The sequence below is a fragment of the Vulpes lagopus genome, chromosome 7 (assembly GCF_018345385.1).
Source record: "Vulpes lagopus strain Blue_001 chromosome 7, ASM1834538v1, whole genome shotgun sequence".
Taxonomy (NCBI): domain Eukaryota; kingdom Metazoa; phylum Chordata; class Mammalia; order Carnivora; family Canidae; genus Vulpes; species Vulpes lagopus.
This window is the reverse complement of record NC_054830.1, coordinates 16269983-16297020: the sequence shown is the minus strand read 5'-3', so window position 1 is coordinate 16297020 and position 27038 is coordinate 16269983. Positions and strand designations below refer to the sequence as shown.

The 27038-nt window shown below is 52.9% G+C and overlaps 2 protein-coding genes across 10 annotated transcripts in view; one reads left to right on the top strand and one right to left on the bottom strand.

The window, feature by feature from the left end:
- The window catches only part of NBEAL2 (neurobeachin like 2), a 29407-nt gene extending 17573 nt beyond the window's left edge, over positions 1–11834 (bottom strand). For 3 of the 8 annotated variants that reach the window (XM_041760688.1, XM_041760689.1, XM_041760691.1), the window contains exons 1-9: positions 11544–11831; positions 3396–3484; positions 3184–3312; positions 2992–3073; positions 2773–2897; positions 2513–2595; positions 810–895; positions 431–713; positions 163–269 (exon numbers count right to left, since the gene is read on the bottom strand). In XM_041760688.1, coding sequence (XP_041616622.1) covers positions 163–269; positions 431–713; positions 810–895; positions 2513–2595; positions 2773–2897; positions 2992–3073; positions 3184–3312; positions 3396–3484; positions 11544–11594 — 1035 coding nt within the window. In that variant the 5' untranslated portion in view covers positions 11595–11831. Of the gene's footprint in view, positions 1–162; positions 270–430; positions 714–809; positions 896–2512; positions 2596–2772; positions 2898–2991; positions 3074–3183; positions 3313–3395; positions 3485–4098; positions 4229–11543 lie in introns of those variants that run through there. The other 5 variants (XM_041760690.1, XM_041760693.1, XM_041760695.1 and 2 more) reach the window with 4 other exon arrangements.
- Positions 11835–14033: 2199 nt separating this feature from the next.
- CCDC12 (coiled-coil domain containing 12) overlaps positions 14034–27038 on the top strand; it is a 53854-nt gene continuing 40849 nt past the window's right edge. For both annotated transcript variants that reach the window (XR_005988793.1, XM_041760701.1), the window contains exon 1: positions 14034–14182. Coding sequence is in view for 1 of the 2 variants with exons in the window: in XM_041760701.1 (XP_041616635.1) it covers positions 14087–14182 (96 nt within the window). In the remaining variant the exon portion in view is untranslated. The remainder of the gene's footprint in view (positions 14183–27038) is intronic.

The following is a 27038-nucleotide window of genomic DNA, read 5'->3' as shown; positions in this document are numbered from 1 at the left end:
TGATATCTCCCTCCTGTGGGGTGCAGAGCCATCCTGAGCCTCGGGCCATCCCCCCAGACACAACCCCCCAGGCCAGTCCAGCCCAGACTGGCTCAGCAGCAGTGTGGCCCCCAAAAGTGGTTCCAGGCCCCCCACCCCCACCCCGAGCTGGGCCCCGCCCACCTTGCTGTTCTGGATGAGGCGAGTCAGGTGTTCGAAGCAATTGTTGCTGAGGAAGGTGGCCTGTAGCACCGGCCGGTCCTCACATACCAGCATCCTGGGGATGGCGTCTGTGGAGGGGTCTAGGGTCAGCCCTGCTCAACCCCCTATCAGCAACCCGTCCTCTCAGCCTTAAACCTTCTTCCCATGCTGCCCGGTCCTGCCTTCCATCATCACTTAGACCTTCCCCTGCTAGAGCCACCTCCCCAAGAGCCTGGGAGCCCATACCCACCGAGCATGCTGACCCGTAGGGTGACAAGGGCCTCTTCAGGGCCTGGGCTTGGGCCCGCTGGCCAGTCGGCATTAAGGATGCGGAAGTAGCCCTCAAGCAGGGTGCGGAGCTCTGGCCCACGAGGGGGTGTGCGGCTGGCATGCAGGACATGTACTGCCCCCACGAGTGCCTCCAGCGCCAGGGGCACTAGGCGGGGGTCCTGGGCTGGCCCATGGTCCCAGCCCCGTACCACACCCAACAGGCCCTGCACAGAGCCAGCGCTCACAGCCATCTGCCCGTTCTCCTGCAGGTGTGGGCAGAGATGCCAGTGGTCAAGGGGCTCGACCAGCAGAGACCCTGAGATGGCCACCCTCTGGTCCACAGGCTCCTCCTGGCTTACCTTCCCTCCCGCAAGGACAGCACCAAAGAGATGGACAAGACGCAACAGCAGCATGGGAGGCAAGCCATCTGCATCCTGTAGGCTCTCTGGATGGGGTGGGTGCACAGGACAGGACAATATCACCAAGCTTGCAGGGGACTACCCAAGAGGAGGGTGTCCTGGGTAGGGATGGAGGGCTGGGACACCCAGTGTAAGGGAAAAGACCTGGTTCTGTACTTGGGAGTCCAAAATGTTATGGTTCCATGCTAGGGGGGGTGGGCATCTAGGGAAGACACGGCCCTTCTTTGGGGAGCTTGAAGTGGATATGGTCCTGCCCTGAGAGCTTAGCCAGTTCCCCAGATCTTAATCCCCAAAGTGGGGACCCCAGGGTAAGCACACACACCACTCTCCACCCCACTTCCCCGTGGCAACCTAGGGTTTGGCTTCTCAGATACAAATCTGGTCCTGCTACCCTGTGACAGTTGGAGCTTCCTGTAACCTGCTCTGGGGACCTTGCTGTGTCTATCATACAGATGCCCCTCACCCCCACCCATGCCCCCAGTGGGGACTTCTAGGGGCTTTCAGGGTTTCATATGTGGGAGGCCCACCTGGCCCTGCTCCAGCAAAGCTGGACAGGATGCCAGGCCACAGACTGCAACACAGAGAGCAGATGGGACCAGCCCTGGGTCACATGAGTGGTGTCGATGGTGGGGGTGGGGGGATGGGGGGCAAGAGCAGGGCTCACTAGATTCAGGTGGCATGGGATGGGACAGCTCCTTGGGCACAGGTCTTATGAGCTGAAGCCTGAGAATGCAGGTAGCCCAGAAAGGGTGAGGAAACAGTAAGGAAAGATGTGGGATAATTTGGGGACGGAGAGGACAGGGTGCAGAGGGCAAGTGGGGTTGGAAAGGAAGGCTGTGGGAGGAACAGGATCTGATCCTGAGATGCCAGGCCACCAGTGAGGGATTTATGGCAACAGGAACAAAATCCAGTCTGTTCTGAGAAGAGCACTCAGCCTGTGGGAGAATGGAGGCAGGGACCTCCCCGCTCTCCCCTCTTGGAGCTGCTGCCCCTGCTCCAGACCTCAGGCCTGCGGCCACGTGGTCTACCCCAGCACCACTTAGATACTGTCTGTCCTCACAGGACACCGCCTGTTACCAAGCCTGACCTGCCCCTGTCCAGATATATCCTGCCCCGTCCCATCTAAAGTCCCAGCCAGTTTCCCTCTGATGAGGGGGAAGAGAGTCCCTTGGGGGCAGAGGTGGCCAGAGATGTCCTGGGGGTCAGCTCCTCCAGGGCTGCAGGAACAGGAAGTGGAGACAGTGCGGATGGATGTTGTCTAAAGGACAGTAAAAGGATTGGACTGGGGAGTTTTAAGATGGTCCGATCAGAGTGAGATCCAAGTGGCTGCAGGGACCCAGGAGGCAGGAGGGAAGGAGGAAGGGAAACTGATCTTCCCCTACCGGATGGGAGGCCTTCACTCCAAGCCCAGAAAAGAAAGTACCCATTTCACCCAGAGATGCCCTTTCTGTCCCTTCTGGCCCCGAACTCCTGGGCTCTGGAGTCCCCCCTTGGTTTCCCATGAGGCTCCCAGCCCCACTTGCAGCCACCACTGAGGGCGGGTGTCCTGTTCAGCCAGCTCTGGGATGGGGAACTGCAAGAAGGGGCTCAGGTTTAGGGGTGGGGCCAGGTGGGGCCTAGGGGGGCGGGAGGCGGGGCCTGACCTTGGAAGAAGGCTCCAAATTCACTGGGCAAAGCGGCCGGAGGGAACTTGTATTTGCTCTTCTCCCTGGAACTGATGACTTCCCTGGGGGTGGGGACGGGGAGGGGCCCTGGTGAGGCCAGGCACTCCACCCCTCCCTGGCCATCCTCCTTCACCCGGGTACCTGTGCCCCCCCAAAAAACTCTGCAGGACAGGCCACCGCCCCCACCCCAGTCCTCTCCCCAGCCTCCTCTGGGTCCTCCGCGGTGGGCTGGCTCTCACCCACTGTGCTGGCGCCGCCAGGTCTGGTAGGGGTCAAAGAGGCCCTCGCAGAGGAGCAGGGCATGCAGGGCCACGGTCTCCAGCTGCGGCCCCTGGCCCTCCTGCGATCCTGGGGCTCCTTTCAGCTGTAGGTACCAGGAGAGGGCAGAGGGGGTCAGCTGGGCCCTGGCTACTCCCCCACCCCACCCCCATGCTCCCTCAGGGTAGGGCCCACCTCACCTCGGTTGACAGCTTCCTCAGCAAAGCCAGCACCCGGGGCACCAACACCTGGCCCCAGCCCGCCTCGACGTTCTCTGGGTTCCTGGGCAGGGAATGGCGAGAGGTGTCACAGGAATACACCGCCCCACTGTTGGCCCCCAGGTCCCCAGCTGCCCGCCCCCTTGGAGAGGACCATGACAGGGACCCACCCACCTGCAGAGAATGATGAAGAGCTTAAGCAGCACCAGGGCTTGCTCCAGGTCCCCCTCGTCCAGTTGCTCTGCCAGCACATGCAGTGCGTCTGGTGGCAGCAGCGGCACCTCTGCGCCCGCCTCATCTGGTCTGCAGGGAGGACGGTCGCTAGGGCACCGAGGACCCGCCGTCTCCCTGCCCCGTCCCTGCCCTCCGGGTAGATCCAGCCTCACCTGCGTGGCTCCAGAGAGGACAGGGAGATGCTTTTCTCGAAGGCACCCACAAAGGCCTTTAGCCACTGCTTCAAGTAGCCCAGGTCCTTCTGCAGGCAGAGGGGGTAGGGCCACGGGGGGGGGGGGGTGGCGGCAGAGAGGGCACCGAGGGCAGGGGCACACCAGGGGGTTGTCGACAGCAGCAGTGAATGGAGAGTGAAGGAGGGAGGACATGGGGTGGACAAGGATTGGGGGCAGGGCAGTGGGGGTGGAGAGGGTGAGAGGCGGAGAGGGGAGGAGGGAGGACAGGAAGTTTGCAGGTCAGCATCAGAGGGCTGCCCTGCATATTGACCACTCTCCCAGGCCCCCTGTCTGCTTTTCCCAGTCTCCCAGTCTCTGCTCCCACCTCCCGAACCCTGGGGGACACAGCCAGGGGAGGGGCTTCAGTGTGCACACTCCTGGGTCCTGGGATGTGGCTACGGCCCACATTGCTGCTGGGGCTGAAGGCCTTCCACCCACCAGCCACCCCTGATCTAAATAAAGCATTGGGCTGCCATCTACCAGCTCAGCAGCCACCACCTCCAGGAGGCCTTCCCTGACTATGGATCCAGTGCTACATGTGTGCGGTGGACCAGGCAGAGCCATGCACACACACATTCCCCACATGGACACGCAGAATGCCCTACCTCACCCTGGGAACCTAATGCCCGCCCTGGCTGGTTACCTGGACCCCAGGCCCCAAAGCTGGTTCCATGGGTAAGAGGGGCAGCGGCCGAGCCCGAGTCTGGGCGCCTGCCACCAGGGAAACTTTGGTGTGAACGGGAAATGTCCCCTCCCGCCCCGGCCAGGGCAGGAAGCGCAGAGTCACGGTGGGGGAGGCGGGCTGCTTCCTCCCGGCAGACCGCAGGGATGTGGGGGGGCCCAGGGGCACCCAGGGCCCTGCAAGAGAAGCTGTGAGGGACCCGGCCCAGCACTGAGGGCGGAGCCTGCAGTGCAGTGGGGCGGGGTCACCCTGCCCGGGGAGGGGCTTGTGAACCAGAGAAATGTTTTACTGGCATGAGGTTCGGGACTTGCAGTCTAGGAACAGGTTCTGATTCCCGCTGCTACAAGGCCCTTCATTCAAGGCACCCACAGCTCCCTGACCTGTGTCCAATGCCTCAGGCCCAGGGAATGATGTGCAAGAGGACGACTCAGTCATACCTTTGCCCTGTCCCCCTCCCCTGTGTCCTGGCCTCTCTGCCTGGCCCTATTGGTCTCTACTCCAGGGACACAGCTGAGTAGGTCCCAGACTAGCCCCAGTCTGCTCTAACCTCTAAACCCCTCCCAGGACACAGTGGGTGGTGGCCTAGAGCTCCTCCTGCCACCCCACCCTTCTTCCCCCCAAACCAGTTGAGCCCAGAAGGCACATTTCTTTCCCAGAGCCAGAGGCTGGTAGGTCAGGTCCAGCCTGAACAAGGCTAAAGAGGCAAGGGACACATCACAAGTGCTGTGTCCCAGGTGCCACAGACCTCAACTCAAGGAGAACTACCTTGGATGGATGGCTTATTTCTGGGGCCTGTCAGCTCCAGGCCACACGGGGCCCCCACACAGGGACTGAATGGGCCCCAAGGAGGTGGTCAGACCCCAGCAGACCCTGGGCCAGATCCACAAGAAACCTAGACAGAGCAGGTGTCACCCTGTGGTTGGGCACCTTCCTGTGCATTTGTCACAGATCTGAGGCGAAGGCAACTGAAGGAGGGGTTGGGGCCACTGAGGTGTAGACCCAACGTGCCATGGCCACCGTGACTTTTTGTCCGTCAACTCCTCTCTCCACCCTCTGCCACTGGCCACCTCTCTGCTCACCTACCTCTGTCTCTGCCCCTCCTCTCCATCCATCAGCAAGGACACCAAAGTGCCTAACCCTGAAACACCAGAGCAGGCCAGGCCTCCTAGGCCACTTCTGAACATTTCCCATAGCGTATGGGGACGGGGGGTGGGGACCCTCCGGAGAGGATGCCTCATCCACTACAACCACTTCAGCTGCTCCTTTAAGGATGCTGAAAGTCAGACCTTTGTTTTAGGCCAGGGCCACTCATGGTTGCTGGCCAGCTAGCCCAAGCTGACCATGTGGCCTCTGCCTCAGTGACCCCACAGATCCCCATCAATCTTCAAAACTGGCCCAACACCATCCCCACCCTCTTCTGCCCCCAAACCACCCCCAGTCAAGCCAGACATCTCTCGCCTAAAATGTACATCCCTTTTGCCCACTGCAGTGCTGCTGAGGACCTGAAAGCCCACATTTGGCCATGTCCCCCCACCCTGGCCTGAGGATAGGGCTCAACTGAGCCCAGCATTGCAGGCCCCTAGACCAATCACAGCCACTCTCCAGCCTCTCCGCCCCTGTCCATCTGAGTCACATCCTCCGGTCTAGGCCCCTGTCCACCCTATGCCCCCTGCTGTCCGTGACTTAGGCTTTTGGTACTTAAGTGGGAAGCTGCCAGCTTCTTTGTGGCCATCACCTGGATTGTCCCCCGCCCCAGAACCCCGGGTGGATCCCTCAAGCTCTGCACACTGGCTTTCCGCCCCTAGAACCACACCCGCGGCCTGTCCAGCAGGTCCGGGCTGGGCTGCATTAGGGGTGGAAGCAGTCAAAGTAGCCTTCATGGCTCTGGAAGAGCAGGAGGGGTCTCTGAGGCAGATGGGGGGATCATGCCTGTCCCTCATTGGACGCAAGCCCCACCTGCTTGCGGGTACGGGAGACCCTACAGGGGGGCGGGACTCACAGGTACAGAGGTGGTGCCCAATGATAAGGGGTCTAGAGCTGGAAGAGGAGGCTGTGGCACCTGGGCCTCCCACACTCCTCAAAGAAGCTCTGCGTCTTCCAGCTCCTCCCTCCATGGTCCAGCTCAGAGCAGGAATGTTGGGCAGAGCCAGCCCAGTCCCTAAGCTGAAGGGGCCAGAGTCCCAACCCCACCCCTCCCACAAAGGCAGGTAAGGAGCAGCCACACTCCTCAGGCCCTGGGGTTCCTGTGTAGGTGGTGCTGAGGCCTGCTGCAGGGGGGCAAGCTGGGGGGATGCATGACCACGTCTGCAGGGGCCCCAGTCTGTGCCTGCCTAGCCCTGAGGGCACTCAGGCCCGGGGCTGGGAGATCCCCAGGGCTCCTTAGGCCCAAATAATCCCTGGGTGGACATGGAACTGCCACTTCCCCAGATCTCGGAGGGAACCCAGAAGGCGGAGGGCAGGCGGCTGTGGCACGAATGGGTGGGTGGGGCTGTCTGCCAGGGGACAGGGACGACAGGGACTGCCGCGATGCTTGACCTCATGCTGCCCCTCAGCTGGCTTGCCCTGCCGCAATCCTAACACCAGCCCTTGCTTGTCCTGGGAGTCACCTCAGGGCCCAGACCTCACTTCAAACCCCGATCCCTCCCATCACGTCTTCTCGGAGTTTATAATGGCGCAATACCCAAAAATTCCTTAACCACCACCCGGCATCCAGGGCACCTCCAGTACACACGAGTGGCCACCACTGTCTGATAAGCCAGTCACCCACCCCAGCACAGGCTCTAGGGCAAGTCCACAGCCTCCCCTCCTGTCTCAGCACCCCATGCCCCCCGGATGGCCCAGCCCAAAGGCATTACTCACTGTCCCCCCACCCACAGGTCTGCAAGTGCTTTGCCCTCCATGTTCCCTCTACCTGAATGCTCTCCAGAGCCAGCACCTTTCTCAAGGCAAAGCCTTGTGCTTCGGAGGTTGGGGCTGCCAAATTGAATCAGTGGTTGAGGGTACAGGTTCTGGAGTCCAAGCCCTGGTTCTCAGACTTAGTAGCTTGTTACTTATCGTTAATCTCTTTGCACTTCAGCTGCCCCTTGAAATCCATCCCTCCATACCTGCTTCACAGGTAAAGCCTCCCCAACCACATCCTTCAGCACGAAAGAAGGAGAGTGGGAGCTGCATCCCCAAATCCAGGAGCTCTGCCCTCCCAACCCCCTGGCATTCCCTAGAGCAACACTAGTGCTCTCCCCACCCACTTCTATGAGTGGCCGATGAGTAGCAGACCTTGGTTCACACGGGTGGCTGTCCCAGGCAGGTGGAAGGGTGTTGGTGGAGCCAACCATTAGATTAGAGCTAGGAGCAGGGTGAGGAGAGAAGATTGTAGCTCCAAAGTGGGTGACCCCACTAGTCAGAATTGCCTGGGGGCACATAGTGAACGTCCCATTTCCAGGGACAGGCAAGCAGAAATGGGACAGGGTGGGGTGGGGTCTGATCGGGATAACCTCTCTCAGGCCTGGGGGACTCCCCACTCAGCATCAGGAGGGGGATGGCAATGTCAAGTAAAAGATGGATTCTGGCCACACCAGGGTACCTTGAGGTCAGACTTGGAGGACCTCAGGTCAAAGAATGAAGCAGAAAGATGGGGACTTTGCCAGAGGCAGAGGCAGACAACTGAGCCATAGGGGTACAAGTGCCCAGGTAGCTGGGCCAGTCTGTCTCTCCCCCTCATCTGGGGACCAGGTCTTGAAAGGGGTGGACCTTCTGGTCTCTAGAATGCCCCCCAGGGCTTAACCTTCCCCTTGTCCTATCACTATGGAAACTGAGAATTTCCATCCAGGGTCCCCATAGTAACCGACCCTGTTTCCATGGGGACCCCACACTTCCACATCAGCACTCCAGTTGCCATAACAACTTCAGGGATTACCAGTCTCTCCCCCCAAGCCTGGGCTCTGTGCTCTTCTCCCCATCACCCTAGACCTGCCCCCTTCAGCTGCCTTGGTCATAAAGTCAGGGAAGAGGAAACCTTGTTTGCCGCTCTGAGGTGCAAGCACTAAAGAGACTCTTCCAACTTCCTTTCTCCCATTTCAAGATGGTAAACTGAGGCACAGGGAGGAATATGACCTAGCCAAGGGCCCAGAGGGAGCAAAGGGCCTAACCAGGTGTCCATGAGGCAAACAGAGCTCATCAGTCAGGGTGAGGGACCAGGGAGGGGTGGGCAGAGTAAGGTCAACTCCAGCTCTGACCTAACCTGACCTCCCTGGAACCCTAAATCCTTGACAGCATAATTGGAGCGGTCAGCCTAGGCTCCCCACCTGGAACCTGAATGTCTGTCCCTCCAGTCCTTTGCGGCCCTGAGTGCCCCAGATGTCAGCCCCCACTCCCCCAATGTTCCCTTTCACTAGGGGGCTGTTGAGCAACACTAAGCTCCAGCCCAAAGAGGGGCTGCTCATTTGCATGTTATTTTGCATAACTTTTACATGCTGCCCAACTGCCAGCCTGTTGTGTGCTGTCCCCAGACCTCTTATCCTTGCCCCCTTCCTAGCCCTCCTTGGAGGAAGCTCCGCCCATCGCCCAGGCCTCCCTCTCCCTCCTGACAACTGGCCTCTCCCACTTCCCACTGCCACTGTCATGCACTTGCTCCTGGGATTCCTGACCCTTCTGCCCACAAGGCCCAAACTCAGCCTCCTTGGCACAACCAGTCATTGGTGTGGGGCCTGTCTCCTGCATCCAGCCCCTCAGCTAGTACCCAAGGGGCCTCTTGAAATGTGGGGTGTGCCAAGTAGCAAGCACAGTGAGGGTGAAAGTGGGGACCTGCCTGAGCTGAGGTCCAGCTTGGTCAGGGAAACAGGAGGGAGACAAAGGCCCCCTCAAATAGGAGGGACAAGGCTCATTCACACAGCTTGTGCCATCCCAGGGTACAGACCCACCAGAGGCTTCCTATCCACAGGACTAGACCTTTCTTGGACAAAGAAACCCAGAATGAAGACTGGGCTGGAGCTCTGATGGACTCTACCCCAAACTTGTCCCATGACCTTGGCATGACCCTGCCTTGGTTTCCCCATCAGAGTGCTACAGGACTCAGACTAAGTGATATCCAGGGGCACTCTGGCCCCCCTTCCTTCCTCAGTAGCCACCTGCAGCCACTCCCCCCCCACACTTGATGCCCCCAGTTGAGCAGGGCCCACGGGGGAGGGGGGGCAGGTGGGTCTGAACCCCGGGGTCTGTGAGGAGAAAGGAAGGGCAGAAAGGGGGTGCTCCCCTGGGCGGGGCCTAGACCCACAACTGGGAAAACAGGTTTGCCAGCTGATGTCAGCTCTCTCAGCTGAGGGGAGGGGCTCGGTGGTTGAGAGAACCTTGTGGCTGGCCAACTCTGGGGTCTCTTAATACCCTCTACCAGTTCCTCTTCCTACCTTATCTTCCTTCTTCCCTCAAGCAAACACACAATGGGTCCCTAGTAGAGCTCAAAGGAGCATAGCTACCACTCCCTGGGAGCCCAGCGTGGAGGGGTGGGGACCTGTTCCGGGAGCAGGAGCAGGACCAAGTGGGCAGGAAGGCAGTGCTGGGAGGTTGGCCGAAGCTTCCGGTTCATACTCACATCCTGGATTTGTTTGCCAGGCCCTAGGCCGCCCCCTGACTCCTCAGGTTTCTAGGGCTACAACCAGCCGGCCTGTGCCCCAGATCTGCCCCGGTGAGGTGAGGAGCTGGAGGGGGAGAGGGAACTCAGAAATGAGTGCTGACCACCTCCTGAGGGAATGAGGGAGCTGACCATCTGCAGAGCTCAGCTAGAAGGGGCAGCGGGAGGCAACCATGCTATGCTGGAGGTCCAGTCCTGGGAGACGGTATCTAGATCTAGACAGCCTTCCCCCAGCAGCATGCCATCCAGCCTGAAGATCCATCATTAACCTCCCTCTGACTCACTACCTGGTTCAAGCCCCCTTCACCTGGTCACAGGTGAACAAGTTGAAGACCAAGAATCTGCCCACAGCCATAGGAGCAATCAGCGGCACGAGGGCCAGGGGCAGGTTTCCATCTGAATCTTTTCCCTTCGCAGGGACCAACCCTTGGAGATGTAGACAGGAGGCCTGGGTGAAGGGACCCAATGGGGCCAGGGAAGAAGGACCCATACCAGCTACCCCTCTGCAGAGTCTAGGCCACCCTGAGGTCAGGGCTGGGCCAAATTTACAGATAGAGAAGTAGAGACTCAGAGGTGTAAAGAGCTTGCCTTGGGTCACCCCAAAGAGGGACTCTACACATGCTGCCTCCTACCAGTGGCCTGGACCTCTCACCACCAAAGTGGACTCAAGAAGCTGTGGCCCTTATGGCCTGGATTCCAGGTCCCTAGGGCCCCAGATCCAGCCTGCAGTCCCAGGAGACAGTCGGCCAGCCTCTTCACAGAGGGCCAGCTGAATCTGGTCGCGAACTTCCCCCTAGTGATGAGATCAGGGGCACACAATAGTCCATTGTGCCCAGGGCACACCTGAGCCAGGAGCAGGATGCCAGGCAGGTGCAGGGAGGGAGGCTGAGGCTAAGTGAAGAGGAGGGGGGCGTTACCCTAGGATCCCTCCCTGCTGTGAAAGCAGAAGGAAAGTGGGAGCCCATGGGTGTAAGACAGAGTTTGGGGACACCAGGTTCTCAGCCTCGACAGGACACCTGGGTCAGTCACTCCCTTCATCTTCTGAGGCCACGTGAGGTTGTCTCTGAGACAGGACGGGGTGCTCAGGAGGAAAGGACCTTCCTCCATCTCTTTCAAACATCCCTCCTATCTCACCTCCCTTTCCCCTCCTTCTGCATCCAAGGCGAATCTTTTCTTCTGGCTGGACCCCCAGGCCCCCCAGGGGTGGGGTAGGGGCCTCCTCGGATCAGGGTCAGGGAGGAGTTCATCACTGCCAGCGCCCTGATGGGGAGCAGTCTGAGGCAGGCTCAAAGCGAATCCAAGCAGGGATGCCCCCTGCTTCTCACCCCCTCCCCGCCTGCCGACACCCCCAACCCACTAGACCCTTCCGGCCAAGACCACCCAATAGGGCCGCGCCCACAGGAGAGTCAAGCCCAAATGCAAACTAAGCCTTCCTGCCCCTCACAACCCTCCCAGCTTCTCATTTATTTTCCGAGCCTCAGTTTCTACATCTGTAAAAGGGGGAGGTCGTCTCGATCCGGGCCCCTCTCCGCATCGGGCGCGATCGAGGTTGCGCGGTCCCCACCCGAGAGGCTCTGGTGAGATGCACCCCCGCGGGGGTCATCCCCCAGGTGTAAGCGCCGGAGGCACCGGCGGGCCGGGGGCGGCGCACACGTGTGTGCCGAGCCCGAGTCCGCCCCGCGCGCGCGCATCTACGCGGCCCCGGGCACGCGGGGCGCAGGTGCAGCGGGCGCGGGGCGCGCGGAGCCGGGGGCACAGCGGGAGCGGCGCGGGGCGGGCTCACCTGAGCGTAGTAGAGCAGCCACAGCTCGTACAGCCGCTCCGAGGCGGCCATGGCCCGGCCCGGCTCCGGCCCTGCTGCGCGCCACCTGCCGCCGCCGCCTCCTCCGCGCCGCCCGCCGGTTGCCCTCGGCCAGGCCCATGGGCGGAGGGCGTCACTCCGGGGCGGAGCGGCGCGGTACTACTCGGGGAAGTAGTACTGGCCCCCGCCGCGCGGAGCCACCCGAGGCTGCACGCTCCTCCTCCTCGCGGCCAGCCGCCGCCCGGCTTCCTGCACTGAGCTGCCGCTACCGCCGCCCCGCCTCTCCCGGGACCGTGCAAAGGGCGGGGAGCCCGGAGGGAGGAGGAGCTTGAGGTCAGGGCGGCCCCGGAGGGCGCCCCGCAGCCCCGCTCTCAACAGCCCGCGTCTCTAACCAGTGCCTCGGGAAGAGCCACCCTGAGCCTCCTGGACGAGGGTCGGGGTCAGGTTTTCCAGAATCGCCCAAGGTCTAGATCCGCCCCGGACACAGCCCGTCTGGCAGGAGTTGCCACCCTTGGTGCAAGGATGGGGTCTCCGTCTCCGGGCTGGGGGGAAGGGGCTGCGGGCCGCGTTCGGATGGCCACAGTCCTTCCACAAATAACGATAGCAACCACCCGACGACCACTTGTAGAGTTAACCACGTGCCTGGCGCTGTTCCCAGCGCTTTAATGGGGAGACCAGACCGATGTGCCACGTTTTTGCTCCTACTGTTTGTGGAGCACGATGGGGAACATCAGAGAGCAGCAGGACATGCCTGAAATAACTGAAGGCGCGGTGCCCTCCATCTGTCCGGCAGATCCCTGGGAGATTTAGGCAATCCTCATCTGTCCCCTCCTCCAAGAAGCGTCCTGGATGCTCCAGTAGAGGCATCCTCCACTCTAGGGCCCAGACTTGTCCTTACATCTTTTGTTTCCTTTAACCTCAAGAGGTTAAAGGCAAGTGGATGTCTTATGCCTTTGTTTTACAGATGGAAAAAATGAGGCCCAAATGGGCCAAGTGGGAATCACTTGGGTAGGCAGGGACAGCATGGACAGGGATGGAGGCCTGACTGACTCTATGCTGGGCCACTGCCACCATCACCCTTGCCTTGCCCCACCAGCCTGCCTGGGAGGTGAGGTTCCCTCTGGTGTTGGGCAGGGGTCAGGACCTTTGTTGGAGTTGGGGAGAAGTTTGTGGAACCCAGAAAGATACTATGGGGTCGAGAAACTGGAGCCTGGAGGCCCCCAGACCTTGAGTGGCCAAGAGAAGACAGCCTCTCTCCCCATCCCCATCCTTTTCCATCGTCCTGATTTCTTCTGGGGCAGCCCCTCCACTCTGGCCTTTTTTTCCTGTCCTGTCCATCCTACGTCTGAGCTGACATTTCTTGAGCACCTACTACCTGTATACTAGGTACTGCCTGTGAACCTGGTACAGGTTCTGGCAAGTTACCCCTCCAGATGCAGGGGAACAGGGAACCAAAAGTCCCCCACTAGTGAGTTCAGGAGAGTCATTTGGGAGGGGCTGGACAGAGGTCTTGTGGCACAGGGCCCTCTGAAAGGGATTGGGCATCCACCTGCTACCACCCTGGGAAGGGAGGCCCCAAACAAGGAAATAGTCTTGTTGAGAGGCAAGTCATGGCATGTGTTGGGGTGAGGGAGGCATGGATTCTGTATGGCTTTGGGGACCTGTCAGAAGGTCTTAACTTCAGCCAAAGTGGTCTCCTGGTTGTTGCGGAGTGGGCTGGTTCACGCAGGAAAGAAGACCCTGGCAGCTCCTGCTGGGGAGCAGTGTACCTCTTGGCCACCTGTTGCAGTCAAGGCCATATCAACTCTCACTAGTTCTCAGGAACTAAGCTCAGGGGGTCCCTGGGGACCCTTGGGCCCAGGTTCGGTGTTTGTTGTTCTCCAGGTTAGGTAGTCTGACTCTGAGTACTTTGCTGCTTTGGGGAGCTTGGAAGTGGGAAGGGATCATCCATGAGCCTGGAGGAAATGGCCATCGAGCCAAGCCCTGCACCGCACAGGCTTTATCTGAGCTGAGAGCAGACACATTAGGGTCTACGGGCCCATGACAAGAGCAGCCAGGAAGTCACTGATGGAGAGGAAGAGGCAGATCTCTTATTAAACTGGGATCGGAGTGGAGGGTCAGTAAAGACTTCTTGAAGGCACTCAGGCCTTGAAGAATCAGGACTAGGGGGCAGCGCCTTCCAGGCGGCTCATATGGAGTGAGATGTGGTTGGGGCTTGCTTAGGCCAAAGTAGAGCGATCGATGCGCTCTATCCTCCTTCATTCAGGTCTGACTCCACTTGCCGCTTTCTCACCGATTGGCATTGGACGAATCGAGCCTTACGGCCTCTCTCTTTACCTTGCCCTCCCCCAACAGGCGAGGCGAGTTGCGGAGAAAGGTGGGGCGGGCCCTCCCATAGAAACTCAGTGCTGATTGGCTGTCAGGACTTCCTGTTCTCCCGTTCTCGTCCCCGGATTGGCCGCCAGAGGTACATCCACTCCCTGGGCCTGCGCGCTGCAGGACGAGAGAAGAGGAGGGTGGGCAACATGGCGGCTACTGCGGCTGGTGTGGGCCGGCTAGAGGAAGAGGCGTTGCGGAGAAAGGAACGGCTGAAAGCCCTACGGGAAAAAACTGGGCGCAAGGTGAGGAGCGCAGAGTGAGGGCCGTGGTTGAGGTAGTCGGTGTTCGGATCCAGAACAGGGACTACAGGACGGGGGGACCACTAGGAAAAGGCAGCTGCTGAGGACGCGCATGCGCGCGCGTTGGCGCTTGCGCGAGGAGTCGGATCCCTCCCACCAAATCTGGTGTTGGCTGGCTGGGGTTCTTTTGGCGCTGGTGCCGTCGCCGCGCATGCGCGGAGCGGGGAGGGCCGTGGTCCACGTGCTACGCGCTTCTTGGCTACTGTTCGGTGTTTCCCTTGTGCGTCTCCAGGGCAACTTCTAAGTTTGAGATGTTCATTGAATTAGCCTTGGTTTTTTTTTTTCTTTCCGCGTACGAGCGCCCTGAATCATCCCCTTTTCTCACGATCCCGCCGGCCTTCCAACCTGGTGAAATTAAGTGCATCTGGCAGGTTGGCAGATTCCTCCCCTTTCCGCCGGCGTGTCTTGGGCAGGGCAGTCGGGGACTGTGCCCTGGCCCCCGTCTGCAGTCGTTGAGTACGAAAGTCAGGGTGCACGTCAGGGAAAGAGGAGGGCTCTTAGTTCTTTCCAGGCTGCTTCTCTGGGGATGGACCTCCTGGTCCCCTTAGTGACCGAACTTGGAAGCATCTTCCTCTCTTCCGTTAGACGCCAGATGGGCCGAAGATTCCCTTTCCGCTTTGTTGATCTTTCCGAGCAATCCGCAAGAAGGAGAATCCTGAAGTTCATTACCGGTGTGCAAACCTTGGCCCCGCCACTTGGGGCGGTGGGCCTCGTGACGCAGTGCTTCAGTTTGAGCCCGCCTTCCCGTCCTCAGTGGGGCATGGACATAACAACCCCTCTGTATTCTCGCTGGGTTGCTTTGACATCTGACGGGATCATCTGTGTGAAAGAGCTCTAGAGACCTCAGAGGGTGGACGCTGTCAGTTCTGTTGTTGGATGAGCAAAACCCCTCAATCCTACAAAATACAAAGGATGGGAAATATCCAGACCTTTGATAGAGGGGGGAAATGGAACTCCAGTTTCCAACTTTAAAGAGGCTGGTCAGTCTGACCCGTTTCCGTTCTGCATGGCGGCCCTGTGGGAAAGTGAAAGGGGAAGTAGTAGCGAGTGAAAGCTAGCCAGATTGGCTTTGGCTTTTGTTGGCGGCTTGTTGGGCCTGTCAGACGGTTATGTTTGAAAACTGCCTCGCCTAGGGAAGCTCAAGCCTCCACCTTCAAGTGGCTAGGCAGCTTGTGCTGTAGGCTTGGATTTAGGGCCCAGATTACTGGGACTGGGCTTGAGGTCAGAATACAGAGGACAACATAGCATCCTCAGGACCCATTGCCATGGGAAGGATGCCCAGGTCATCAGGAGAACGGGCCTTTAAAGAGGGATTCTCTCAGTGGGCTGGGAAAAATAGGGCCTGATGGTTATTTTTGTTGTTGTTGTTTCTTTTTTTTTTTTTTAAATTGTGGCAGAATATATGTAATACAAAATTTACCATTTGAAACAAGTTCATAATGTTATATGACTGTACAACTATGTCCAGAGATTTTTCATCATCCCAAATGTAAACTCTGTATCCATTAAACAATAACTCCCCATTCTCCTCTCAGCCCAGACCCTGACAACCCCCAATCTATTGACTATTTAGGTATCTTACATAAGTATAATCATATAGTATTTGACTTTCTTTGGCTGGTTTATTTCACTCAGCATAACATTTTTTTTTTTTTAAGATTTTATTTACTTATTCTTGGGGGGGGTGCAGAGACACAGGCAGAGGGAGAAGCAGGCTCCATGCAGAGAGCTGGATGCGGGACTCCATCCTGGGTCTCTAGGATCACGCCCTGGGCCAAAGGCGGTGCCAAACCACTGAGCCACCAGGGCTGCCCCAGCATAACATTTTTAAGGTTTATCCATGTTGTAGCATATGTGAAATTTTATTCTTTTTTTTTTTTTTTTTTTCATGAGAGACACAGAGAGAGAGGCAGAAACACAGGCAGAGGGAGAAGCAGGCTCCATGCAGGGAGCCTGATGTGGGACTCGATCCCAGGACCGTGGGATCATGCCCTGAGCCGAAGGCGGATACTCAACCGCTGAGCCACCCAGGCGTCCCAATTTTATTCCTTTTAAACCTGAATAATACTCCTTTGTACTATATACCACAATTTGTTTAGCCATTCATTTTGGGTTGCTTCTGACTTTTGGCTGTTATGAATAATGAGTGTATAAATATCTGTTTGAGCCTCTGTTTTCAGTTCTTTTGGGTATGTACCATGAAGTGGAGTTTTTGGATTATATAAGCAGTTCTGTGTTTAACGTTTTAGGGAACTGCCGTGCTGTTTTCCTTAGCAGCTGCGTCATTTCACATTTCCAGCAGTAGTACACACGGATTCCAGTTTTTCCATGTCCTCGCCAACACTTGTTATTTTCTGTTTTGTTGATATTAACCATCCTATTGGGTGTGAAATGGTACCACATTGTAGTTTTGATATACATTTCTGTAATGATTATGTAATTATGTAATGTGAGTGATGTTGAACATCTCATGTGCCTATGGCTATCTGTATATCTTTAGAGAAATGTCTGTTCAGATTCTTGGCCCATTTTTAAAAAAGATTTGAAAAGAAGCGGGAGGGAGAAGGGGAGAGGGAGAGTCTTCAAGCAGGCTCCCCACTGAGCCTCCCCCCATGGGGCTCCATCTCATGACCCGTGAAATCATGACTTGAGCTGAAACCAGAGTCAGATGCTTAATGGACCAAGCCACCCGGGCGCCCTTTTGCCCATTTTTAAACTGACTTTTGTTGTTGCTGTTGAGTTGTAGAAGTTCTTAATATATTCTGAATACTAACCCCCTATCAGATATGGGATTTGCAAATATTTTCTCCCAATTCCAGGGTTGTCTTTTCACATTCCCAGTAATGCCATTTGATGCACAAAGTTCTTAAATTTGATAAAGTCCAATTTATTTTTTCTTTTGTTGATCCTGCTTTTGGTGTCATACCTAATGAACCATTATCAAATTTTGGATCCTGAAGCTTTTCTTTTATTTTCTTTTAAGAGTTTTTAGGGATCCCTGGGTGGCGCAGCGGTTTGGCGCCTGCCTTTGGCCCAGGGCGCGATCCTGGAGACCCGGGATCGAATCCCACATCAGGCTCCCAGTGCATGGAGCCTAAAGGCATGGAGCCTAAAGGCATGGAGCCTTATCCCAGTGCATAAATAAATAAAAAAAATTAAAAAAAAATTTAAGAGTTTTTAGTTTTAGTTCTTATACTTAGGTTTTTTATCTATTCTGAGTTATTTTTATGTAGAGCATAATGTAAACATCTAATAGTCTTTTGCATGCAAATATCCACCTTTCCCAGTACCATTTGTTGAAATAACTGTCCTTTCCTCCTTTCCCTATCGAATGGTCTTGGTATCCCCACTGAAATCATTTGACCATATGTGCAAAAGTTTATTTTGGGACTCTATTCCATTCTATTGGTTTATATGTCTGTCATTATACCACTACCATACTGTTTTGATTACTATAGCTTGTAGTAAGTTTTTTGTTTTTTGTTTTTTTTTTTAAGATTTTATTTTTATTTATTTATTTTTAATTTTTTTATTTATTTATGATAGTCACACAGAATGAGAGAGAGAGGCAGAGACACAGGCAGAGGGAGGAAAAGTAGGCTCCATGCAAGGAGCCTGATGCAGGACTCGATCCTGGAAATCCGGCATCATGCCCTGAGCCAAAGGCAGACACTCAACCACTGAGCCACCCACGCATCCCACTTGTAGTAAGTTTTGAAGTCAGGAAGTATGAATCTCTTTCAAGATTGTTTTGGCTTTTTGGGATCCTTGAGATTCCATATGATTTTTATTTATTTTATTTATTTTTAAGATTTTATTTATTTATTCATGAGAGACACAGAGAGAGAGGCAGAGACACAGGCAGAGGGAAAAGCAGGGTCCATCAGGGAGCCTGACATGGGACTCAACTCCTGGGCTGAAGGCAGCGCTAAACCGCTGAGCCACCCAGGCTGCCCTCCATATGAATTTTAGAATGGATTTTTCTATTTGTGCAAAAAACACCATTGGGATTTTGATACAAATTGCATTGAATCTATAAATCATTTTGGAGAGTGTTGCCATCCTAATATTAAGTCTTTCAATCCATGAGCATGTGATGTCTTTCTGTTTCTTTAAGTTGTTTTTTTTGTTTGTTTGTTTCTTTAAGTTGTTAATTTTTATTTAAATCTTTAATTTTTTTCATCAGTATTCTTTAGTTTTCATCATACAAGTCTCTAGCTCATTGGTTAAATCTATTCCTAAGTTTTTTATTCTTTTTGATGTTGTTGTAAATGAGATTGTTTTCTTAATTAATTAATTTATTTATTTATTTATTTTTAAAATTTTTATTTATTTATGATAGTCACAGAGAGAGAGAGAGAAGCAGAGACACAGGCGGAGGGAGAAGCAGGCTCCATGCACCGGAAGCCTGATGTGGGATTCGATCCCGGGTCTCCAGGATCGCGCCCTGGGCCCAAGGCAGGCGCCAACCCGCTGCGCCACCCAGGAATCCCTGTTTTCTTAATTTATTTGTTCAGATTGTACATTGCTAGTGTATATAGAAATGCTGCTGATTTTTTTGATTTACAAAAGTGGCATCTTGCAACTTTGCTGAATTTGTGTATTATTCTAACAGTTTTTTTGTGGACTCTAGACTTTTCTGCATAAAAAATCATCGTCTGTGAACAGAGACAATTTTATTTCCATCCCAATTTGGATGTCTTGTATTTCTTTTTCTTGCCTGATTGCTTTGGCTGGAACTTTGGGTATCATGTTGGCTAGAACTTGTGAAAGCAGTCATCTTTGTTTTGTTCCTTATCATGGAAGAGCTTTCAGTCTTTCACCATTGGGTGTGACATTCACTGTGAGTTTTTCAAATATGGCCATTGTCGTCTTGTTCCTTCTATTCTTGGTTGTGGAGTGTTTTTCACGAAAGAGAGCTGAATTTTGTCACATGCTTTTTCTTCATCAATTGAAATGGTTGTATGATACCCCCCCCCCTTTATTCTATTATTCTACTGCATTAATTGGTTTTTGTATGTTGAGCCATTTTTGCATTGCAGGGATCCCTTGGTCCTTGCTGGATTCGGTTTGTTAGTATTTTGTTGAGGATTTTTGCATTCATGTTCATGATGAATATGAGTTTGTAGTTTTCTTTCTTTCTTTTTTATTTTTAAATAAATGATGGAATGTGGTGTGGTTTTTTGTTTGTTTTGTTTTGTTGTTGTTGTTGAGAGAGCTAGAGAGAGCACCAGCAGAGAGAGGGAGGGAGAAGCAGACTTCTTCCTGACACAGGACTCGATCCCAGGACCCGGGGATCATAACCTGAGCTGAAGGCAGATGCTTAACTGACCCGGGTGCCCCAAATTTGTAGTTTCCTTGTAGTGTGTGTGGCTTTGGAATCAAGGTAATACTGAACTCATAAAATGAGTTAGGTAGTATTCCTTCCTCTTCAGTTTTTTGGAGGAGTTTGAAAAGGATTGGTGTTATTTCTTCTTTAAATGTTCGGTAGAGGGGATCCCTGGGTGGCGCTACGGTTTAGTGCCTGCCTTTGGCCCAGGGCGTGATCCCGGAGACCCGGGATCGAATCCCACGTCGGGCTCCCGGTGCATGGAGCCTGCTTCTCCCTCTGCCTATGTCTCTGCCTCTCTCTCTCTCTCTCTCTCTCTCTCTGTGTGTGACTATCATAAATAAATAAAGATAAAAAAGCCATGATAAATGTTCGGTAGAATTCACTAGTAAAACTATCTGGTCCTGGGCTTTTCTTTTTTGGGACCTTTTGATTACTTATTCAGTTTCCTTATTATAGATGCATTCAGAATTTTTATTTCTTCATGAGTCAGTTTAGGTACATTGTGTATTTCTAGGAATTTTCTTATTTTATCTAGATTTTCCAATTTGTTGGTATACTTATTGCTACTTTAATTGGGTTTGATCTTCATGGTTCTGGCTTCAGAAAGCTCTTGGACATGAACTCATTTCTAAAAAATGTGAAGTCGGAAATCACATGGCTTCTATCTTGGACTAGAGAGTTCACTGGCCTTTGGAGTTTCCTTTCATTCTTTTTAAGGAAGAGTTATTGTGAAGCCACGTTCTTGACGCCATTGGAAGCCTTTTCCTTTCCTGGTGCATCTTTCCTATCCAGGAGCTCCTGATTTTTGTACCCTCTCTAGTCCTTTTCTTGCAAAGAGGAAGTTAGAATTTTTTGTTGACTCTTCAGTTTCTAGGCTGTGGTGTCGGTGGATCAGTGGCAGGTGATGAAGTATTGTTTGGCTTGATTCAAAATGGGTTATTAGAGCTGGTAATTCATCCCTTCAGCAGATGTGTACTGGGTACGTCCTCTGTGCCAGTCATTAGGCACTGGAGGTACAGCAGTGAACAGAGCAGATGGAAGTCTCTGCGCTAAGCAGCTTGCATTTAGCTGGAGAGACACCTGCAGCATTAGAGAAGGGCAAGGAGAAAAGGAAAGAAGGAAAGAGAGATGGAGAGTACATAGTGCTCCTCTTTTTCTCTGTGGCTCATAACGGTTTAATTCTCTTTATTAAAGACAACAGTGTTTTCAGATTTGTCATGGAAATGGTGCCAGTTGCTTGCTTTATCTTATCTAGGCTTGATGACAACTCTGAAAAGAAGGAAGGAGGAGGGTTAATTTATAGGTGGAATCACTGAGGCTAATTAATATGAGGTGGTTTACCTAAGGTCACACAGCTGGGAGATATCCCCAAGTGAGTGTTAGGAGAGGCCACGGGAACAGGTGGTGATTCTCTTTACTCACTGACTTGGACTGGTTGCCCAGATGCAAGGTAGGGGCGGCTGGAGACACTTCATTGTATACTTTCTAATACCTTTTGGTTTTGTGAATTACACTCTCAAAACAAACAAATAAAAACATAAAGCAAAACAAAAAAACCCTCAAAACCCACAATGGTAGAAAAAGAATATAGGCCCCAAGTTCAGGCTGCTCTGCTGTGCATGTCTTAATCATCTCTGGATCCTGATTCTGGTCCTCCTTCCCCCGATGAGGATGGGGATACCCTTATTTCCCACAGTTTTGTTTTTTTAATGATAAACATAAACATAAAACTTCCCATTTAAGCATTTTTTCAGAGGCGTTAGTATATTCACAATGGTGTACAACCATCACCACTGTTTCCAAAACTTTCTCATCACACCAAACAGAAACTCTACCCTCATTAAGCAGTGACTCCCTGTTAATCACACCCCAGCCCCTTATCTATTTGTATCTCTATCAATTTGCCTATTTAAAGTACCTCATCTAAGTGGAATCTTACAATATTTGTCCTTTTGTGTTTCACTGACTTCACTTAGCATAAGCATAAGTTTTCAGGGTTATCCATGTTCTACCCTGTAAGAGAATTTCATTCCTTTTTAAGGCTGAATTGTATTTCCATTGTATGTATATACCATACACAGTGGCTATTCGTTCATTAATTTGTTGATGGACACCTTTTGGCTACTGTGACTAATGCTGTCATTGGCATATTGGTGTACCTATTGGCTTATAAGTATTATCTGAGCCCCTGTTTTCAGTTCTTTTGGGTATATGCCAAAGCAGTGGAATTGCTGGGTCATATAGGAATTCTATGTTTAACTTTTGGAGGAACTATCAAACTGTTTGCCACAGAAACTGCACATTTTCCACTACCACCAGCAATACACTAGGATTCCAATTCCCCTACATCCTTGCCCAACATTTATTTTTCTTTTTTTAGAAAATTTTTTTTAGATTTTATTTATTTATTTATTTGCCAGAGAGAGAGAGAGCACAAGCAGGGGCAGCAGCAGAAGGAGAGGGAGAAGCAGACTCTGCTCAGTAGGGAGCCCATTGTGGGGCTCTATCCCGGGACCCTAGGATCATGACCTGAGCCAAAGGCAGACGCTTAACCCACTGAGCCACCCAGGCATCCCTTTAAAAAATTATAGGATAGGGGCAGCTGAGTGATTCAGTTGGTTAAGCATCCAACTCTGATTTCAGCTCAGGTCTTGATCTCAGGGTTGTGGATTCAAACCCTGCATCAGGCTCCATGCTAGATGGAGCCTACTTAAAAACAAATTATGGGGTGTAAAGGTGATCTGGCTGCAACATTTGTCACCACATTGATAGTCAAGTTTGATTTGGCTAATCTGGCTGGCTAGGTGGGTGTTTCTTTCCTCACCACTCCACAAGCATCCCTTGTGAAGCGAAGCTGTGCGCTTGGTTAAAGAGAATGACCTTCCCCAATAGAGGAGGACCGTCTTTCCATCAAGGGTATAGGAGTAGCTGCGCTCCCCTGCTAGAACCTCCAAACAAGCTCTCAAGGTCCACGTGTAGAACGTAGGGTAGTTAAGCTTCCAAGATTCCAGACACATCCACGTGAGGTGCTACATGTGGCAGTCTGCCTTTCTTTAAAAAAAAAAAAAAAGAATTACAGCTATCCCAGTAGGTGTGAAGTGGTATCTCATTGGGGTTTTGATTTGCATTTCCCTGATGATATGTGCTGTTGGGCATCTAATTGGGTGCTTATTTGCCATTAGTATATGTTCTTTGGAGAAAGATTATTTATCCTTGGCCCATTTTCCCATAGGGTCATTTGTCTTTCTGTTGTTGAGTTGTTGAATTCTTCATATATTCTGGATATTAAACCATTGTTAAATATGGGACTTCCAAGTATCCCCCCCCCCCTTCTGTGGGTTATCTTTTCATTCTCTTGGTAGTATTCTTTGATGCACAAAAGTTTTTGTCATTTTTTTGAAAAGATTTTATTTATTTATTTATTTATTTATTTATTTATTTATTTATTTATTTATTTGACAGAGACAGAGCACAAGTGGGGGGAGCAGGAGAGGAAGAAGCAGGTTCCTTGCTGAGCAGGGAACCCAATGCGGGGACTCGATCCCAGGACCCTGGGATCGTAACCTGAGCTGAAGGTAGACACTTAACCGACTGAGCCACCCAGGCACCCTAATGCACAAAAGTTTTTAAATTTTGGTGAAGCCCAAGTTTGCTGTTTTCTTAGAAGAGTACTTTTCGCATAATATTTAACCTCTGCAGTTCCTGAGTGATGTTTCTGTTAGGGTCAATGCCTGAGAAAGTTAGTCAAAGGCCTCAAGTTCACATTACTTTTCCAGCCCAGGGATTTCTTGGGAGACCTGTATGTGACTGGTGAGACTAGAGAGGAAGTAAGAGCGGCCTGCTGCAAGCAGACAAGGGAGCAAAGGGTTCCCTCCCTTGGGGGTCGGGAGTGGCTCCCCACTTTTAGCTCAGTCATCTGATGTGAAGATGAGACCCCTGTAGGATGGGCTTCAGGATCCGGCACTTTCTCAGCCTGCTCCTGCTGCTGGAGAGTAACTGTCTGCCCCAAGCGGATGGGCCCTTAGCACTCACTGGCAGGTCCCTCACTGATACCTACCTTACACGTTGTTTTCTTGGAGATATCAAGATTTCATGCCTGGGGTTGATTTCACTCGTGGTGTTAGCTTCCTCTCCTCCCCGCACCAGACTCTGAACCGATTTAGTGATAGTATGGAGGAGCCAATACTGACATTGTGACAAATGGAGACAAGATCAGGGCGGTAAGGTTTCCGCATATTATTCTGCAGTAAAGTTCGGTTGTATCTGTGCAACTGGCAGTCTTACAGAGTACTTCCTCGCCAGCCCAGCTGACTGAATCCTGAGGGGGCAAGCCAAAGGGTTCGGAGGAGCTGGGATGCCCAAGGTCAAGGAACCTAAGTGACTTCTGGAATGCAGCATGCAAACCCCCCCAGAAGAGTGGGATTCTCTACGGGGTGCAGCACTGTCTGTAGGTCAGCCAGCCCAGGATGACAGGTGGGAAGAATGCTGTACTGCTGGTGGTCATTTCCTGGGAAAGCCAGGATAGGTCTAGGGACACTTCACAAGAAGGCAGAGTGGAATTTAGGCCAAACCATGGACAATGGGACTGAGAAGCAAATATTAAAGTAGCTGGAAAAGTATTCCAGGGGAGCAGTTGTGAGGTGGGAACATTCGGTGGGTACAGAGGGGACATTTGGGGATGCGCCAGAGGGTTTGACAGCAAGCAATTGGCAGTGTTAGGGGTAGGGTTCTGTGATAGGATCTGAAAGTGCTGCTGGGTACTTTGGTGGCCAGCTCTGCAGAAGCTCGGGCTTCCAGCCAGGAGGGCAGCCACCTACATTTCTTTTCTCCTTTTTTTTTTTTTTTTTTTTTTTAAGATTTTATTTATTCATGAGAGACAGAGAGAGAGGCAGAGACACAGGCAGAGGGAGAAGCAGGCTCCATGCAGGAAGCGCGACATGGGACTTGATCCCAGGTCTCCAGGGTCAGGCCCTGGGCCGAAGGCAGGCACTCAACAGCTGAGCCACCCAGGGATCCCCATCACCTACATTTCTATACTATATTTGAACTTCATTTCTTGGTGCTTTTCCAGAAGTTCCAAGCTGAGTGAGTAGGTGAACCATTCCAGGCTGTGTAGATGAAGCTCTGTGGCACTCTCTACCATGCTATCCGGTAGGCAGCGGCCACATCATCCTTCTCTGACCTCTACTCAGAGTAGCCAGAAGGAGGTTCCTAAAGATTGTTAACTTGGCACAAACACTCGTGCATGGCTCTCTGCTTTCATAAGCATTTAGCCTGCGTGGGGCTGTCTCTTTGTGCCCTGGGACGGAGAGGCTGGTTGTCCAACAGGCCAGCCCCTCGGGGGTTGCACACAAGCTCAGGAGCAAGGTCTGGCTGTCATCTCCCAGGCTCTGCAGCAGTTCCTATTTCTCACCTGGCTCTAGGGACCAGGGAAGTGCTGGGCAGTGGCACCTGGTGCAGTGATGGCAGTATTCTTCTCCCTTGAGTATGTCTTGCCCAGAACCACAGCTAGGAGCCACATGTGGCTCTTGAGCCCTTGAAATGTGACCAATGTGGTGTTTTATTTTATTCAGTTTTAATTACTTTATATTTAAACAGCCACATTTGACTTAGGGTTGCCTTTTTGGACAGTGTGTCTCTGGAGAACTTGCTCCCTCGTAAGAGACCGTGTCTCTCTGCCTAAACTCTCATTTATTGAGATTTATGAGGCAGAGAGTAGGTGGAAACTCAGATGACTGTGAGCTCAGCCTTGGGGAACCGAGGGCTTTGAAGTAGGCAGTCTTCATGGCCGGTGTCTCCAGCAGATGCTTATTTTCTGCCCTTTGGTGTGTGTATCCAATGGAGTTAAATGCTAACACTGTACACTCAAGAAACAGGCAGTCTGGAAAGTGAGGGTGAGCTCATTGATAATCTTGGACTTGGGTGTACCAGGGATGGTCTTGGCTATTGTGGGCTGAAGGTGGAAGGAGGCACTAAAGGGAAGGGCTGGCCACTCTTGGGGGTCAGAGGGGAAGGGCAGTGAGATGTGGGGAGGTGGCAGTAGTGAAGAGCCCAGTATTTTGGGTGAGGAGTCAGACTTGTCTGTGCCCTGCTCATCCCTCAGGAAATTGCTTCTGACTTGGGCTTGTGTGGCTATATCCCCAGGCATAACAGCCTGAAGGGTAAGTCAGTAGAGGAGTCACTGCCTCCATGTTGACAGCCTTTTAGAGATCGGCTGTCATAACATTTACATGGGATTTTGTGACTGGATCTCATGATTTGCTCAATCCAGAAGCAGGCCTTTGAGGTAGGTTTAAAACCATTTATCCCTGTTTAGTAGACCAGGAAGCCCTGGCTGGCAGGACCTCTTATGGCCGTGCTTTGGGATGTTGCTGACCCTAGGATGTTCCTTAAGCCCTGGCCCTGTATCCTTCATTTGTCACCCCCAGGTGCTTGGGAAGAAGTAGCCCGCTGGATGAACTCTCCCTATCACACACAGAAACTGCTATCAGGCTGCTTGGGGATGCTGACTGGCATAATGGAGAGCATGGTCTTTGGAGCCAGATGGATCTGGTTTAAATCTCAGCTCCATTCATCACATCTATGGGACCCAGAGTGGATCTTTAAAACTTTGTGCTTCCGGGACAGCCCCGGTGGCACAGCGGTTTGGCACCGCCTGCAGCCTGGGGTGTGATCCTGGAGACCCGGGATCGAGTCCCACCTCGGGCTTCCTGTAGGAAGCCTGCTTCTCCCTCTGCCTGTGTCTCTGCCTCTCTCTCTCTGTGTCTCTATGAATAGATAAACAAAATCTTTAAAATAAAATAAAATAAAACTTTGTGCTTCCTTAGCTTCGTCTGTAAAATCGAGACATGGCTCCTGACCTCATCAGTAGCTGAAAGAACAGAGAAGGATGCCTGTGAAGTGGCTAGTTCAAGGTCTTGCCCATGGGCCTTTTATAAATGTGTGTGTATCTTTTCTTGCCTGTGCTGTTGAAGTGAGGAAGTCTGGGTGGTTCTCCAGCCCTCCATGCTGGGTGACAGTGGGTGGAGCTGGCCCTGTTTCCCGGAGGGAAGCAAAGACCAGCATCTTGCTGGTCCCATGGCTTTCTTCAGCCTATCTCCACTTCCTTGAAGGTGTAATTCACTTGTGCAGAGTGTTAGATTAACAAAAAAAAGTAGATTTGCAGAGCCACAGCCATGATAGGGTGTGTGTTCCCCCTTCTTCCTAAGGACTCATCTTTTCCTGAGGCCTGCTCAGATGCTGAGGTCTTGGAGCCAGTGAGAGGGAGAACCTTGTAGGTGGGAAGTTTGGGACCTTGACACAGACACTTGATGATGAACCAGTGTTGCAATTTTGGATTGAGTCATCCCTTCTGAGGGCCCTAACTTGTTCATATGTGAAATGAAAATGTTGGGTCAGTCTGAGGTTCTCAGACTTACCTGTGTGTCAGGATCAGCTGGGGAGACAGTGTGTATTCTTTTCTCTGGC